Source organism: Limulus polyphemus, unplaced genomic scaffold (genome assembly GCF_000517525.1).
Source record: "Limulus polyphemus unplaced genomic scaffold, Limulus_polyphemus-2.1.2 Scaffold1140, whole genome shotgun sequence".
Lineage (NCBI taxonomy): Eukaryota > Metazoa > Arthropoda > Merostomata > Xiphosura > Limulidae > Limulus > Limulus polyphemus.
In genome coordinates, this window is record NW_013666750.1 from 294,512 (window position 1) to 312,467 (window position 17,956).

The 17,956-nt window shown below is 31.3% G+C and overlaps 1 protein-coding gene across 1 annotated transcript in view; it reads left to right on the forward strand.

Moving 5' to 3' along the window:
- Positions 1–15,337, forward strand: part of LOC106462314 (serine/arginine repetitive matrix protein 1-like) — a 20,715-nt gene extending 5,378 nt beyond the window's left edge. Inside the window, exons 3-10 of the mRNA XM_022389531.1 lie at positions 319–486; positions 1,207–1,328; positions 1,510–1,982; positions 4,238–4,463; positions 4,889–5,036; positions 12,259–12,393; positions 13,800–13,898; positions 15,039–15,337. Of these exons, the coding sequence (XP_022245239.1) occupies positions 1,700–1,982; positions 4,238–4,463; positions 4,889–5,036; positions 12,259–12,393; positions 13,800–13,898; positions 15,039–15,161 (1,014 nt within the window). The 5' untranslated portion in view covers positions 319–486; positions 1,207–1,328; positions 1,510–1,699 and the 3' untranslated portion in view covers positions 15,162–15,337. The remainder of the gene's footprint in view (positions 1–318; positions 487–1,206; positions 1,329–1,509; positions 1,983–4,237; positions 4,464–4,888; positions 5,037–12,258; positions 12,394–13,799; positions 13,899–15,038) is intronic.
- Positions 15,338–17,956: the final 2,619 nt, after the last annotated feature.

Sequence of the window (17,956 nt, forward strand, 5' to 3'; positions counted from 1 at the left end):
AGCCCTCTCCAGCCATTATTAGTCTCAAAGTGGGTTCCTCGTCATTGAATAAGCTCACTTAGTTTATTTCAAATAAATAACTCTGTTTAGCTTTGAAAACAGTAAACACTAATTTTTAGAACAGAACAAATCTTTGTTTGTCATGATGCTTGTTATAGAATGAGCCATAATCTTGCATGTAAAAAAAATTAATTAGCCATAATCTTGCATGTAAAAAAAATTAATTAGCCATAATCTTGCATATAAAAAAAATTAATGAGCCATAATATTGCATGTAAAAAGATTTAATAGTTGAATTGCACTTCTATATGAAATTAGGTTCCTCCAGTGAAAGAAAAAGAGTCGCCTCCTATAGAAATAGTCCCAAAGAAAGACTCTGTTCAAAATAAACGTCACTACCGGACTCATAGTGACCAGGAGTCAAGCAGTTCAGAAGATGAATCCCCAATCAGGAAAGCAGTTGGTGGAAAGGTTAAGAAAAAAGATGTGAGTAATTTTAGTGCCCAAGTTTTCAAAATTTGTGGGATATTGTACAGTTTTCTGTATTGTTTCTGATTACAAATTCTAATATTTGTGTGACTAAATCATTTCAATGCTTTTGGATGTATATGTAGTGGTGAAGTTTGTGGTGTGGTTACTTATGTGAACAGTTGTACATTTCAAGTGGGATTATTTGTGGCCCAAATCTTTGATTTTGTGAACAATTACAGTAGTAGGTAAATATTTCACAAATATTATTTAAATATAAAAATCTGTGTTATAATTAAAATAAAACTAGGGGTTTAGAGATATGAAGTTCATTTAACATGTGATTCTCAGTCCTTCAATTTTTTTTTTTCACATTCCTTAGTTTTAAGTTATTTAACTTGTTTATGTATCTGTCATGTTTTGAGTAACAATAACTTATAACCATTGCAGTATGCAGGTGCATCAGATGTTTTTTGCCCTCTTTATTTTTTCAAAATTTATATAAACTTTATTTTTAAATGTTTGTGCATATGTAATTTTAACTATATATCCTTAATCAAGGATGTAGCTAAGTTATTTCTGCCATAATTACCTGTTGTTCTGGGTCATTCACCCCTTGCAAAATTAAAAAATGAAAATCCTTATGAAAAAAGTGATGCTAACAAAATATGCAATTGTTTGGACACTTAGCTTTTAGGATTTGTTTTTTATTAATGTACTGATGCTGTCTTGTTTAAGGATGAAACCAAGAGAAGGAAAAGGTCTTCATCTTCCTCTTCAAATTCTTCTTCACGCTCACAGTCTCATTCTCCAGATCCTGGAAGAAGAGGGCGCTCTAGTTCTTCACCAAAAGGGAGAAGGTAGTTTTAGTATCATAGCTGTTGTTTTATTTTGTGTAATTGATTTGTGATGATGATAAATTGTAGTGTTTTAAGTAAAAATTTGCCTTTCAGTTAAAATTGTGTACATTCCTGGAGTCAAGGCTTTTTTTTTCTTCTTTAATTTAATTTCTATCATTGCCAATGAATTTATTTTTGATAGGGAATCTTCTCCAAGGCACAGACGTCCTCCTATTAGAACACAGTCACAGTTTTCTCAACGAAGACGATCACCTACTCCTGATCGTTCTCGCCGACGATCGTCACCAGAAAGAAATAGGCCTAGATCCCGTTCTACTGATAGGAGACCAATATCCCCTGTACACAGAGACTTGGAGAAGCTGCGTGAACGCATGAGAGAAAGAGAAAGAGCTGAAAGAGAGAGAGCAAGAGAATTGGCAGAAAGAGAACGAGCAGAGAGAGCTAGAGAGAGAGAACGAGCAGAAAGAGCTAGAGAAAGAGAACGAGCTAGAGAGAGAGAGAGAGCAGAAAGAGCAAGAGAAAGAGAACGGGCAGAAAGAGAAGCAAGAGAAAGGGAAAGATTAAGAGAACGAGCACTAGAGAGAGAAGCAGAAAGAGAGAGAAGTCGTCGTAGGGAGTTCTCTCCCCAAGAAAGAAGAATGCCAAATTCACCTGGTAAGATACGTTTTCATGATCATTGGTTTCATAATACTGAGTCTTCACAACTATTCTGTTTAAATTTTTTAAAAATATTCCTATAAAATTACTCAAATATTGTAATGTTTTATGAAATATAGTAGTGATTAATGTTTGAATTGGATATAACTTTTGAGTAAAATGTTAGCTATTGTCAAGAACCATAATAAGACTTATTTTTCTTTTAATCTTTGGTGTTTTATATTTTCTTTGCTAACTTCTCTAGTTTTGGGCATTTTCTGTGATATTATGGTAACTGGTACATCTAGTCATATAATGAGAAACAGACAAAACTTTCAGGTCTCAAGAAATCTTGTAGAAACACTTTTTATTAAAAAAAATCTGTATGAACAGTAAAAAGAATAATTTAAAACGTGTATGAAATACCTTGTATAATTTTGTGTAATAGGTGAATCAGGGACTTGTGCTTAAATGTAAGAAGGATTTCAGGATGTTCATGACCCATAACGATTTTTGTGCTTTGTTTTACTAGGTTGAAGGCATGTTATACTATCAGATTTTACTTGAATGCATATAAATGACATTTTAAATAAATTTTAACTGCAGTATGTTAATAATCCTGGGCTCTTGAAAGTCATAATCCAATATGTTAAAGTGCAGATGGGTGATAGTTAAAACACCTCATTTATGGCAAATCACCTTACTAAACATCTCATTTTTTATTTTAAAAAAGTTGATCTATATTGTATTATGGAAATAAACACACAAAGGCTTTGTCAATTTTTTAAGGCATTGTTCTCTTATTTTCTATACATATTTTGAATACCATGGATATGCATATTTATTCATTGGAAGTCAAAATTATGTACATTAAGGTGGTTTATTTACATTGTACTTTCCAGAGCTATGCCTCGATTGATGAAGGTCAATGTCATCTTTTAGCAATGTATAAACACTTTCGCAGTGACATCCTTGACTTAACAAGGATATTTGTTTTATTTTCATTTGGGAGCATTTTACATTACTTGTTGACAAGAAAGGCTAAACTTAATAGTATTCCTCTCCCCTGTGATGAAATGAACTTCTGATTTGTTTCTTTATTTTTTAATATTCTAGGTGTTACTGAATAAGACTATTATATTCTGTAATGTAATCAGTCATATGTTGTTTGAGTCTGACTCACTTAGGCTTATAAGCTCAATAATGTGTCAAGTTTGGTGCTGATTGATCAAGAAATGTGGAAAGGTATAAGGAACACACACACAAACATATATTGACATTTATTTATATGACTTGTTTTGCTTAGAAAATGAGAAAAACAAGTTCACAAATTTTTAAAGGGAAACAAATCTTTTTGATGTTTTCATTACTAGTTTTTACAAAACTAAGGCTGTGTTTCAATTGTAGCAGTTGGTTAAACATATTAAACAAAATATTCAACAGCAGTGTTGTTTCTTCAATTCTTTTGAACTCTTACTTTATGGTAGGGTATTAAGTATCAATAAAAATACAGTGAAATATCAGTAACAGAAAGTTCAGCGTGAAATAAAGTTCAATAACCTCATTTAGGCCTTTTGACATGATTTATTTATTGTTTTACTGAGAAGCATGCCTCAGATCTCGAGTAGCTTTGAAAGTATAAAATTATTTACCAGACACTTAAATATTGGTATTGGAAGTAGGATATTAATCTCTGGTAAACTCTCATAGTGATATTAAATCTCGAGTTGCTGAACTTTTTTTAATGTTATTTGTATTATTGAAAAGCTCCTGCAATGCTTTTGATAATGGATGGTTATTGTTATTAGCTCTTCTTTAGGATATGAAATTACACAAAGAAGCATTATATTTAGCTGCTTATGTACAACATCATTTGCAGAAAGGTTAAGGTGTATACATGCATGGGTTGGAGAATTCCATAATACACTAGCAAGCTTGCACGGTGATTTATTCCACAAGCCTAGGATTGGTGATGATTGTGTTTATATGTTGGCAAAGTCTGGGGGAAATGCTCATTTGTGGAAATATGGAAATTTCAGTATTGCCAAAGTTTTCTGTCCTACTCATGTACTTGGTTATCTGAATATTACAAAGTTAAAATTGTAGTGGCTATCAAGAACATCAATTGTTTGGAAAATTCACATTAGAAACAGTTGTAAAAACAATAGCAAATCTTGAATCATAGATCCTTTCTTAAATTTGTTAGATATTTATCATTGATTGAACATGTAATATTGTTTAGACACAACATGAAATTAATTGTGTTATTTAAGGAGAAAGACGAAGACAACGCTCAGTGTCTCCAGTTCATCCGAAAAGACATTTCTCATCCTCTGAGGAAGATAAACGGCGGCGCCAGGATTCCTCTTCACCAGAAGTTAATCAATTTAGAAGAGCTGGATCTAGTCCTAGAAATCGTAGAAGATCACCATCTCCTCAGAACTGGCAAACAAATAACAGAAAAGAACAATCTCCTTCTCCTGTTCTTCAAAAAAATAGGTAGGTTTTTTGTGTGTGGTTCATCCTTTTAGTTTAAATAAATCTGTTAACAGTGTATTTGAATCTGAAGAGCCTTTTGTGTTAGTGTTTTGTTTTTGTTTACTGACTGACTGTAAAAAATATGGTTTGTTAATAGTGTAGCAACATATAATTATGTTGAAAAATATTGTTTTTGTTTACTTGGTTCAAAAACTTTTTATGCTTGTTCTTATCACTGATTCCTTATGTTGTTAATCAAGTGAAAAAAAAAGAGGAAAGTTTATGAGAATATATAAAAAAAAACTTTGAACAACATATTTTCACAGACAGAAGTGTAATTATAGTTTTGTTGTAATGTCAGTGTAGTTTCTCAAAATACTTTATTTCAAATAAGGATTTTAAGGCTAATTCCTTTGAAAATTAATTTTGATATAATAAAATAACAGGGATTCATCAGGGTCGCCTAAACCAGTAAAAAAGCAATTACAAAAAGTGAGATCTCCATCTTCGTCATCAGCCTCTCCATCACCCCCTCCTGTCAAGAAAAGAAAGAAAGCTTCACCATCTGTATCACCATCACCAGAAAGACCTAAGGTATTATTTTCTAGCATGCCAGTTTAGAGAGCAGACTAATATAATTAGTAATTAATTTTTAAATGTTGCTGTGGAATGCATTTGTATATACATTGATTTTATCAAGCAGTTCTACATCAGATTAGACTTCTTTCTGTTTACTTTTACTGCAGCTGTTAATGTGTGCATCTAACTTTTTTCTGTGTGGAAGATTAGTAAAGTGCTTCAAAGGACATTACGCTGCTTTATAGTAGAAAAGTTAGTACATATATTAGTGAATGAAAGAACCAAGCAAGAAATTTAAAATGTCAATTGAAATAATATTATTTGCAAGAACCAAAACTTTTTAAATTTGAAGTGTTTCAGTAATAAACATTTGTATTTTTTAAAGTTTGTATATGTTACGATGTTTTAACGTAAAGTTTAAGAATACGGTTTTTGGTATTCTTACTGAAACTATGTATTTGTGCAGTGTAGGCAACCTGTCTGTATAACATATCTATAAAAGATGTGCGTAATATAAATAACCCATCTGTACGATATATCTATATAAGGTCTTTGTATTATAGGTAACTAGTATTTGTAAGATACATCTGTAAATAGTGCTTGAAGTGAAGTGGGATACCATCCCACTTCTTTTCAGGAGGTCCTGAAACCATCCTGCTTTGTTTTAATAGACTGTAAGCTTCTCAGAAGGGAAAGGTTCTATAGATGATGTAATAAATATTTACAGTGACAAGAGACTGGATAGAAAAAAAGTTTGTTTTTGTAAACTGTCGTGTAAGAGCGAGGCAGGAATAAGAAAAAGTAGTATACGGATGGAATGAATGAACCCTCTTGCTACAGGCCCAGTCAGTGTGACTGAGTTTGTAACCACAAAGTAACTATTCTATATTGTAGTTCGTAACAGTGTACGTCTGTTTATTCTTAATTTTATTGCCCTTGAACTTTGTCTAACTAATTATCTTGCCACATAGGTTATAAATCATTCAGTGAATGTGCAACTAACGTTATTGTATTGAATTATCTAATGTACAAGCTATCCGTGATTATACCTCTTGAAGAAATTTTATTTTTTCATTATCTTCACTAACCTAATGTTACCTAATCTCGTAAATTTCTAATTTTTACGTTTTAGCTACTTTTATGATAATAAAGAATACACAAGAAATAGGCTTCAAACATTTCACAATCCATCCTGCTTCTTCTTTTCCACCCACTTCAAACACTGTCTATAAATGGTTTGACTTTAATGTAGATAACTTGTACCTATAATATATAAGAAGTTTGCTAAATTTCTAACCTTGGGTTGATGATGTAAGTAGTTTGAGTGAAAATATTAATTCCAAATATCTATCTGTATTACAGATAAAAACACTACAGCATGTGATATTGAAACTGATTTTTTGTATTCAGAAAATATTTGAAAGCTCAATTTGTTTAAGAATGATAAATGTGAAGATTTTTCTTTTTGAACATATGGATTACTTTCTTATACAAATTTCATCTTGTGTTTCACTAAATGAAATATAAACTTCAAAAACATTGCAATAAATTTCATTAGGATATTTTTTTTACTTTAAAATTTTACATAAGTTTCCAAATAATAATAACAAAATTTTTAATGTACATCAATTAACTAATGATATATGTGTCAAGTTAATTTGCAAAATTAGTATGCATGTTAGGTAATGAGTGTTACAGCGGTTCAGTTATACAACTGAGCATTTATTTTAATAACATAATTGGCTGAAATGGATCTTCTATTATGTTTTGGAACAAAGGAGGTAAATTCCAATTTTTTCAGTATTTGCTGTTACATGTTAACCCTCAAATTACCAACTTGATTTTATATAATTCACTACTATTAGGATTCACTTATTCCATCATATTGAATAATTTTGTCTTTGCTTGTTACAACATACTTTGAAAAGTACTGACCCAAAGAATTGGGTGAAATCACATTTTATGTGTAAAACAAACAAACAGGAAATCTTCTCCCCAGTAATTAGCTAGATTAATTGTAGTACTGTTTTTATTTCTACTATGTGCATAATATTAGGAACCCTGGGTCTTTCAAGTTGTGTATATATAATTTAGAAAAATATGTTGTAAAAAACAGATGGGTTGTGAACTCCCATTATCGATTATCTGGTTAACAATTTTCTCTATATTTGTCCTATATCATATTAACCTAGTGATTTAACTCCTTGAGGCATGGATGGGTTAATTCAATGTACCTATTATTTGGTTTGCTAAATTTCATTGCAAACAAAAAAAAATATTGGATGGAATATTTTGAAACTTTTGGATTATTTTCTACAAATAATTATGTAGCTTCTGCAAGTAAAATATATTTTTATTAATGTGATTTATTAATTTACATGGATTCACAGCTTTGAAATTTTTAAAAGATTTCATTGTGATGCATTTTTTAATAAACAATTTAAATGTTTTTTGTAATAGATTGTGAACTACTAATTGTTATGTATCCTTTTACAAAAACAAGGCCTGCAGTTTTACTGTTGTACAGTAAAATGTTTCATTTACCATGCCAAAATTATAAGCAAGCTGACTTGTTTTTAAATTGTTAAAAATCAGAAGGTAAATATAGGTTAGATTTTAAACCCATTTTATATTTGTTTCTACATTTTTATTTGGAGATTTTCTTTGTTTGTTTAAGCAGTTACTTAGCCAATATAGTCTGTTGACCAAATGAAAATTGATCCAACTGAATACAAAATGAATCAATCATTTTACAGTGGAAAAATGATTACATTAAGTTTTAAAAAATTGTGATCTATCACCTCAAATTACCTCCAAAATAAAATTATGACTGAAATGTTCAGATTTTATTAATTTGGTTTGGATGAAGCAATTAAAAAAAATTGAAATTGTTAATCCAAATTTTTTATTTTTGCTCCCATTCTAGAATTATTATTGAGATAAATGATAGTAATCATTGAATTTTCTGCCTGTGTGAAATGTATTATTAATGAATATAAGTAAGCCACAAACTTAGTAACTTTTTATTCATTTGAAGCTTATTCTTAGCTCAAACAGTTTGAAAACAGTGAATTTTTGAAGCTGGTAATGTTAAGAGCACTAAAATTCAACTACCTGCCTGTTTTACTTTAATTTTTTTAAGTTTCTGAAGCTGACAAAATTGTAAATGTTAATGTCTCAAGCTTAAAATTTTTCTTTTTCTTTTGTAATATATTTTCCTAAAAGTTACCTTCCTTTCTTATGTAATTATACTAGGTTGTAAAGTTTTAAAATTTCTTGTTACATTTTGAGGGACCTTAAGACTAAGCAGGGATTTTGTCTTAAGTTAGTAATGGTCTTGTATTTGTATGCCACATAATGGTAATATATTAACTTAACGAGTTTCTCTCTGTGTTTGTTTATTTTAATGGAATAATTGTCCAGCCAGTTAATTTTCTGTTTCCAAGAGATCACAAGTTTTATAAATTGAGGTCATTGTGAAAGCTAGTATCATATTTTGCTCTCAGACAAAGGTAAATATTTTAAAAAGAGGGCAAAGCTAAGTTGTTGTTTATTTTTAAAAGAGTGAGGTAAGTATTATTTATTTATATTATTTGAATGATTTAGGAGGTTTTTGTTATTTCTGTTTCATCATTTCTTTCAACTAAGTGCCCTAGCACATGATGTCATTAGATCTACTATAGTATGTGTGCAAAAACTGGCTTTCAGGTCATGCATAATGTCATAGCAAATAGCTGTTTAATTTAGTGGTTTTTAATGTATTATAAATCATAAATTGATGAAAGGATCAAATTTATACTTTAAAAGGTTCTGTAGTTATTTTACATATGTTTGAAGTGTAGGTGATTTGGATATGGTAACTTGTGAGTTACTAGAAGATGTTCCTATACGATGCAGGTGGGAGGTTTATGAAAGTTAACCAATCATTTGTATAATTCATTTACTGATTTTATAGAGAAGGATCATTGTTGTTGTTTTTTAACTATGGCTACATCTTTACTAGGGTTTATGACTATGAATGCATTCACAACTTTTTTTATTTCACTTTTCTTTTCCTGTTCTTGGTAAGCTTCTCTTGCATACATTCTTTGGTATGATTACACCTTGATTGATGTGTAAAATACAAAAAAGAAACAATTTCTATATTTAGATGCCTTATAATAAAGCACACACACACTGTTGGTAAGCATTGTTATGAGGCATTTATATCATTGAACATTAAATCCCTCAAATGATTGATAAAATTTGGAAATTAAATTTTTAACAATTATGAATATAAAAAGGTGTTGTTTTTTTTTCTGAAATATGCCAGTAGCAGTATAAGGATTAAAAGTACATAAGAATAAAATTATCAATGTACACTATACTTCATTATTTAAATAACATTTTATTTTCAAGTTCAGTTTTTTTATTGAAAAGCAACAAGTGACCAGACTTAAAAACATCTCAATTAATATAACTGTGTGTGTCTTGAAAGTATGTGTAAACAATGTGTGAAAAAGAAATCCTTCAAATGATTGATGGGATTTGAAAATGAAATGCAATTGTAGAATTAGTTTACCAGTTATGAATATAACTAGTTTCTATTTTTGTCCTAAGTATGCCAGTAATGATTTAAAATACATAACTATGTAAATTCCATGGAATGAAATCAGAAACTGGAGAAATTCCATCAGTATCCCTTGTGGCCACCCCCACTGATTTATATTTAGCCAGCACTGGAGCTATGAATTCTATGCATTTTAAAAGAAAAGCATTTTTTTTTTGACACATCCTGAATCATTCTTGGTTGCTAAACCACATATGATAGGTCCAAATGCAAAAGCCCAGGAGGAGTTAGAGGACAAATACACAAACTTCTTTCAAATTATAGTTGGATTAGTGTTTATTTATGGAAGGTCAGAGATGTCACTATATCTGCAACTGGTTTGTAAAGGGTTAACTAAGCCTGCCTCATATTGTTCTACAAAAAAAACTAGTTTTTTCCTCTACTGTAAGTAAACATCATAATTCAAATAAAGCATAAAATGATAACTTTCACAAATTTTAGAAAAAAACAAACAAAAAAACAGGACTTTAATTGTAGTTGAAATTGTTTACAAGCACTAACATATTACAAACCTAACTTATTTCTTGGTGCTGACTCATAAAATTTCCCATTGAACGTGAAGTGTTATTGATTTTACAGTTCAAATGAATGGAGCCTATGACTTCTTAAAGCTGAGATATAGACATTTACATCACACCATAAAAAACAAATTTTAGAAGCAGTGATTGGCTGTAAATTGATAGAACTACACTTATGTTTAAGTTACAAGAACAAACTTAGCACTATGTTCATCTTTCCTCCTAGGGGACTACAAATGCCATATTATATACAGAAGAAAATCCCTGAAATTTTCAAACACTAATGATTTTGTTGAGAGCATGCTGAAACAAACCCACAATCAGAATTTGTGATTTAAAAAAAATTTATGTATTAAATCAAATAACTAAAACGTTTTTGAATACATTTCAATTCTGAAGTGTGGAAAAACAACTACAAGTTGTATATTTTCTATGATTTTTTTTAATTCAGTGATGCAGTTTGGTACTCAAGGTTGGCTGCACCTATCAAAGTATTGGAAGAGTTGAAGATGTATTATGCCATTCACAAAGCTTCTTGCTTCACTGAGATATAGTCAATAAAATGAAATGTACATGCCATGTCCTTTCTATCAAATCATGTCTTTCAAAAAATGTCAGTAATTGCCTTTTACATTTGCTTTTGGATTATTCATAACCAGTAGAAAAAGTTTATAATTTACTGAATTTCTACAAGGCTAGAATCTTTGAGATGAAAGGTTTCAAAAAATTCAGCCTCAGTTTCATTTTTGCCATCATTGGAGCTTGGCTCAACCAGCTATCAGAATTATTTTAACCCATTTATAGCTTAGTTAGAAAGCCGGTTAAATTATAGTAGCCTTAGGACATTGTTTATTGTGCATGACAATATTTTGAATTCTAAGTTGCTGTGTTGAAAAGTTTATTGACAACACTGTCCTCACTGAAAAGCAGGGTTAATGTGCATTGAGAACTTAGTTCTTATGGGTATAAAGACTTGAGAATATTCCTGAAGTAACTACAAAATTTGTTTTTCATTTATTGTTATAAAATTAACTAAAATGTAAAAATTAGACACTTGTTAGGGTAGATAAGAAAATATAAATGAAAGAAAATTGAATAAACAAATTCCTCGTGCGTATCGTATGTTGCAGTTATGTAAATTGATGTATACATTCTTGTAACTTGATCCTTTGTTTATGCAAAGTTATCCCACTGTAGTGAATAGATTTCACCATATCCTCAGAAGGTCTGACTCAGAAACAGCTATAAAATAGTAAAAGTAAATGATCTCGTCTGTAATTGTAAATGGTGAATAGTCTGATACAATGTGCAATCATATTAGAAAGTAAAAAGGCTAATTTAGATTCATTTTGTATTTATTACTTTTCATTCTACCCTATAGTTAGGGTACAGAAAGTAACAAATAGAACATAAAGTTTTACTGAAAGAACTTGATATTCATTTAGGAGGATCTTGAGGCTATGAAAATTGAATTTGAAAAATGTAAGGTGAAAAAAGTATTCTAATTCTTAACATGAAAATCACTTTACACTTGTGCTGACTCAGTAAAGGTTTCATAAATTCACAGATAAATCTTTAGTAAAAATATTTGATTTTTTTGTGTAAAACAAACTTGTTATGTTTACTAAAAGCTTGTCAAATTTTGTGAAGTTTCACTTTAATAGTAAGTTCAGAGTTATAATACATGTAGTTTTATGGTTATAAGGTCAGTCAAAATGATAGTCCATAAACAGAGGGTTAAAATGTGCAAAAATCATTTGTTTCTACTAGAAAGCCATTGTTTTGGTTGATAGCCCTGGACAGAATCTGGTAGGATTGATTGTTATTGAGTTGACCTACGAGTTTTATGTTCTTGAAACTTTGATATAACCACAAGTAAAATAATTTCTAAATTGTTTTATCAGTCAGCTTTCTAATCATTTGTCAGTAATTAGCAGTCGTTTTCCAGTATTATTGGAGAAGTTTTATTTAGAGGAATTGTATCGTGTGGTTAGAAAACACGAACATACTCTTGTTGCTCTGATCCAGGTTGAAAAACAGTTCTTGCAAGCTTTACTGACATATTCTTAATGGACCAATTAATTTGTCTTCATTTGTTTTTTATTTATAGAAGCGACAGCGATCTGTCTCAAACTCAGCTTCACCCCGTAGGAAGCGGAATGCTGAGCCTGATGAGGAGGAAGAGGAAGGTGAGGTTAAACCCATCATGAAGGAAAGACAGCCAGCTGTTGAAAGTTCTGAAAAGGTCAGTTTGAGATAGTAATATGAAATAAGATGATATATGGCTTGATTCTTTATTTAGGTGGCAGAGATAAACGTGTTTGTACCAGTACATCTTAACCAGTACTGTAGAGTTTTGTGACAAACAGAAAATTTTTGTATGAATATTCATTTCAATCTGCTAGGACCCCCCCCCCTCCCCCTCCCAAAAAAAACAAAAAACATTTTATAAATAGAACAGATAAATAAATTTTGGATACAAAGAACAGATTTGAAATGATGGAATATATCCTAGTGAGAGAGGTATCTGTGAAGTATAACCCATACAGTAGATACACTTTGAGGTTTAACCTTTATTCATAAATGTTATTTTATCAGTGTACATATGTACTCCATATGTTTGTTTACAAACTGTTAAATTTTGTGGTATAGTTATAATAGAAATAATTAATTTCAGCTGATACATTTTTCACTTGTATAAGTTTGTAAAACTATTTTTATCAAGTTTTGAGAGTAAGAAGATGTATACAGTGAACCATGTTTTATTTTTAATAATGTGATGTAGGAACACACACTGAGTGTGATACAGGTACACCATCGATTTTCCAGCACCCTTGGTTCCAGAGTCTTGCCGGATTATCCGTTTTGCCCGACCAACAGAGGTCGCATCATAATAATTCGACAATACACCTCTGACCCACTTATTGTACCCCTCCTGTGTCTCTAAAGCACCATGGACTGCTTAAATAAAACTAATATTAAATGTAAATTAAATGATTAATGAAATACATTAATACAGGTATAAATGAAAAAGGGTTATTAACTACTGTACTTACAAAGAATGTTGCAGTAGTACCACTTCCAAAGTGGCAAATTTTACTGGAATTGTAGAGCTAATCACAAAGATCTGGAAGTTGAGGGCTGTCAGGATTACTACTAATGTGTTAAACTGCATATTCTTGGCAACATTCATGAAATACCACAAGCAATTTCATCCACAAGTTTCATATCTATAAGAAAATTTTCACGAGAGTGACGTACTTAAAATGTAAGTAGCCTGTCCCAAAATGCCATCTGTGGCTGCCCAGTGAACTAGTCTGGCGGTCGCAGGAATTTCAAGTGCGTTCTTGTAATTTTGGCCAAATTAAAGAGGGTGCCAGAAAATTGGTGGTGTGCTGTATTATTTAAAGCATGCACTGTTTTACTTTCACGTGTCATCTGTTATGTAATAATTTTAAATGTTAATTTTTTTTTAAAATGCTATTACTGATAGCTGTATAGGTACGACAAAATGTAGTTCACTTAACAAAAATTAGACATAAGTGGTGAAACACAATGTACATAATTTTGGCATTTTAATGAAAAAATATGAATTATTAGTATTAATCCTTAATTTGTTTGCAGAGCTAACAGATGTTTTTTTATTAACAGGAGTCTGAAGAAGAGCGTGTGAAAAAGAAGAAGAAAAAGCACAAGAAGCACAAAAAACACAAAAAACATAAGAAACACAAGAAAAGCAAGAAAGAAGAGGTAAATGGGTGATTTGCGATATCCTTACATCTAACGTGACTTGAAAATGTGAGGTATCTTGTGAAATCGAGAACGTTCATTTGTTTACTGCACAGTTAATTGTATTTCAGCATTTTAGATGACAGACAACCTCTGTATAATGCCAACAAGTTTTATAAAACTTGAAAATGAACATCTCTGCTACCCAGAGATAAATTTTTTAATACTATCAGAAGATAATGTTCCAATAGGACAAGAACACAACTTAAATTTCTGTGTTTTAAAATTCTTGACTTGCTATATTAGGAGTCACTGCCCTTAATTGAATTTCCTATAGAAAATGCTTTTTTTTTATTATGCACCACTGGTAATAATATTAAACTACATTTTAACTGAGAATTAATAATAATAAAAAAGGTTTATAAATTTAATCACTCAAAATAAGCTGTTATTTTTAATATGACTTATGGCAGCAATCACATTAGTGTCTGTTTTGGTGATGTACAAGTTTGTGTGTTTGTTTAACACTACTGGTTTTCCATTTTCATTACATCAATCTCTTATTAAAGATTTCAGTGATCTGGTATTGTTTTGTAATTAATATATGCAGACTTCTCGTAAAATATTGAGAAAAGCCAAATGAAGTGAAAAGCGAATGTTATCTGTATAATTTTAATGTTACAAATGTAAAACATTTTTGAAAAGTTTGGCCATATATAAAGTCATGTATTTCATTTTTTTAAATGTGTATGGGTGAAAATAAAACCTGTTCAGTTTCTTCAGCCAGGCTTTGATAATGACTTACTCAGAATCCTTATAGATGCTTAACCTGCAGTTTGAGTTCTCAGTAAACATAGCATTGGCCATTGTATCATGGCAAAACAGTCTTAAGAGATGACTAGTAAAGTAAGCCAGTCTGAATTTGGAATGATTTGTTTCCTCTTGTGTTAGTCTGTCTTTATATATACAGTGGTTTATGATCTCTCAGTATTGGAGCAGTTGCCTTGATTTCACTGAAAGATTAATGTTAGATTAAAAAAAAAACTTCAGTGAAAGCTCTTTGTAGTTAAAAATAACTACCCTTAAGTTTGAGGGAACTCAGTAATAGTATAAAACATATAGTCAAATTAAACTTAAGCATCCCCCTATGCCTTCTGATAGGCACCGAGGCAGGGCTCTGAATCGGGGGACGAGAACTTGGAAGATCTAGAGAGGAAACTGAGAGAAAAAGCACTGCAGTCAATGTCCAAGGTACAGGAACTAGAAGTCCATGAACCTGAGTAAGCAACCATTTCTGTATGTATTGGTTTTCTTGTGAACAGCTACGCTTTTCACCCACTGTCTGGGATCTTAACATTTACTTCTCATTAGGTTTTTACTGAGGTGATTTGAACATGTTACTCTTGATCATTGATTTGTGGATGTAAATCCTGATGAAATAAAGTAGTTTATGTTGGAAATGTGTGTTTTATACGAAATTATTGAGAGAACCAGGGAAAACTGAGTAGGAAGGACATACAACAGAAAAAAAAAACAAGCTCATTTTGATCAAATACTTAAGCTTTAAGTAAAGAGTAGCTAAAGCTGTTTTGAACTGAAATTTAAATGTGCAAATTATACACACGTTTTTATTTTTTTCTATAAGGTTCCTATATTCTTACGTTTTAAGTCTTATAACTTTTTTGTAGATCAGTTGTGGATTTTCCGTCTATAAAATAGCGCGTTTGAATCGTGTTCTAACCATTATTAATAATTTATTTTTTTATAAGAAAACATTCTGTTTACGAGATTAAAGAATTTTTGAACTTGAGTAAATGAAAATGAAATCTTTCATGTGAAGCGTTCTTTTGTTTGAAAAATATTCCAACAATAAGTAACAGTAGCTATTAAAATTGAACGTAGCATGAAAATAAATTATTTGCCCAAAATATAGAACCATCAAACAAAATAAAATGTTAACAGACATGCGTTTCTTGTTTTTCGCACGTTGAATTAGTGAGGAGTAGCTCGTGCATGTGTTTAAATATTTCTAAACTACAAGTCGACATTAGAAACATGAAATAGATTGTGAATGTTAACGAGTAACTAATGTAACATTTCAAACCAAATAACACGTGTAATATAAAAGCAATAATTAGGAACTTTCTGAAACGCCGTATTTAGACAAATTTTATTTTTTTCCCTTCCCATTCCGTGTTATGCGTTTTGTTTAAATTATTTGGTTGGTAAAGAACTGTTTTATGTAGAAGAGGGAATCTTCAATAGCCGCGGCACTTAATTCTTTTAGGCAGGATTAGAGTAAATTAATCTGAGACTTTTTATAAGCTATATTATTGTGCACCAGCAATACCAAGTGTGGGGCTCGAGTATACCCGATTCAATTTTTATTACTCATCAGGATCTCTACTAGCCTATCCTCAAATTCAAATTCTTTGAGGCAGGATTAGAGTAGATTAATTTATGATATATTGAGCATGGTCAAATATATCGGTCGAAAGAGTTTGATCTCCTGAGTCAAAAACTGTAATTAGATCTCGCATCGGTCAAGAGATGACGGAGCTACGGGCTAAAAGTTTGTACTTGAAAAACTCAGAGCCGTTCTATGAGCCGCAATTCCGCGGCTAAAAAGTATGAAACAACAACGTTAAGAGGTTATACATATTATTTTGTTACTTTTGTACACTTTGGAAGTTTTTAGTTTGCAAAATCCGCGGGAAGTAATTTAATATATTATCATCTTATGTTGGGTCGGTTGTGACGTAGTGTGTCAGGCTACATCTCAATCTCCAAGTTGCGACATGCTTCTGAACACACTCAGCACTGTCAAGTGTTATAAATGTGCTAGTCAATCTCGTTACGAGTAGCAGCATAGGTCAGTTATAAATTAGATAGTTATGAATAAACCCTATAGATATATGATTTATACGATTATTCCGTATGCTGCAAAAAATTGAAAATACCACAATTCATGTTTATCTCTCCAGAAATAAGTGCAAATTCATTGAATAAAAAAAGTATTGTAAGTAACGCGTCTAATGAGAATTATTATGAACAGTTTCATTAAATATTAATATATTTAACAGATGGCGCTACGAATACCGTGAATGTGTAATAACATAATCAGGGGAAGTACTTGCCAAAAGTTAGGATAATTTACATGTGTGTAAATGAAGTTTCACAAGTTTCGTTATTTATTTCATATTATCAGTTAGCTTTTAAATACTCGTTTTTGGAATAGCACAATAGATGATTACAGAAGAACAGAATAGGTTACTGTATTTTATTTATTATACCATTAAATTGTTTTGGAATGTTTTAGGTTCATAAAAGATCAGTTTATACCTAGAAAATAATAATTGAACTAGAGTAGAAACCATTGTGAAAGAAAGATCTGTGACATTTTGACACGCCTTCACTCATCTTATTCAGATCCGGGCGTGGCTTAGTGGATTGTATGTCTGGCTGCAATCAGAAGAGTAAAGGTTTGGGCCAAGATGTGCTGTTGAATACGCCTCGCATTTTTATCTGTGAGGACGACATAACTGTGACAGTTAACCCCGTTAATCAGTTATGTAGCCGCTGGGGGAAATTAGGACTATCTAGTGGTACGCCATTGATAGTGTCATCATTAGGACTATCTAGTGGTACGCCATTGATAATGTCATCATTAGGACTATCTAGTGGTACGCCATTGATAATGTCACCATTAGGACTATCTAGTGGTACGCCATTGATAATGTCATCATTAGGACTATCTAGAGGTACACCTTGGATGATGTCTTTACCAAAAGCAGATGATATCGGATGTGTATTTTCAATCAGATCGCACATGAACTAAATGATTAAATCAAACACCAAACCGCGATCAGAGGAAGAAAGGAGTCAACACCCCCCTCTCCCGATGACACTATCAATGGCGTACCACTAGATAGTCCTAACGATGACATCATCAATCGTGTATCACTAAACTGTTGCAGGAAAGATGCTAATTTGTTCACAAATATAATCGTGTGTTTTCCTATATACACACATACATGTGATACAGTGGCGTAGTAAGCGGGGGGGGGGGGGGCCCCCCA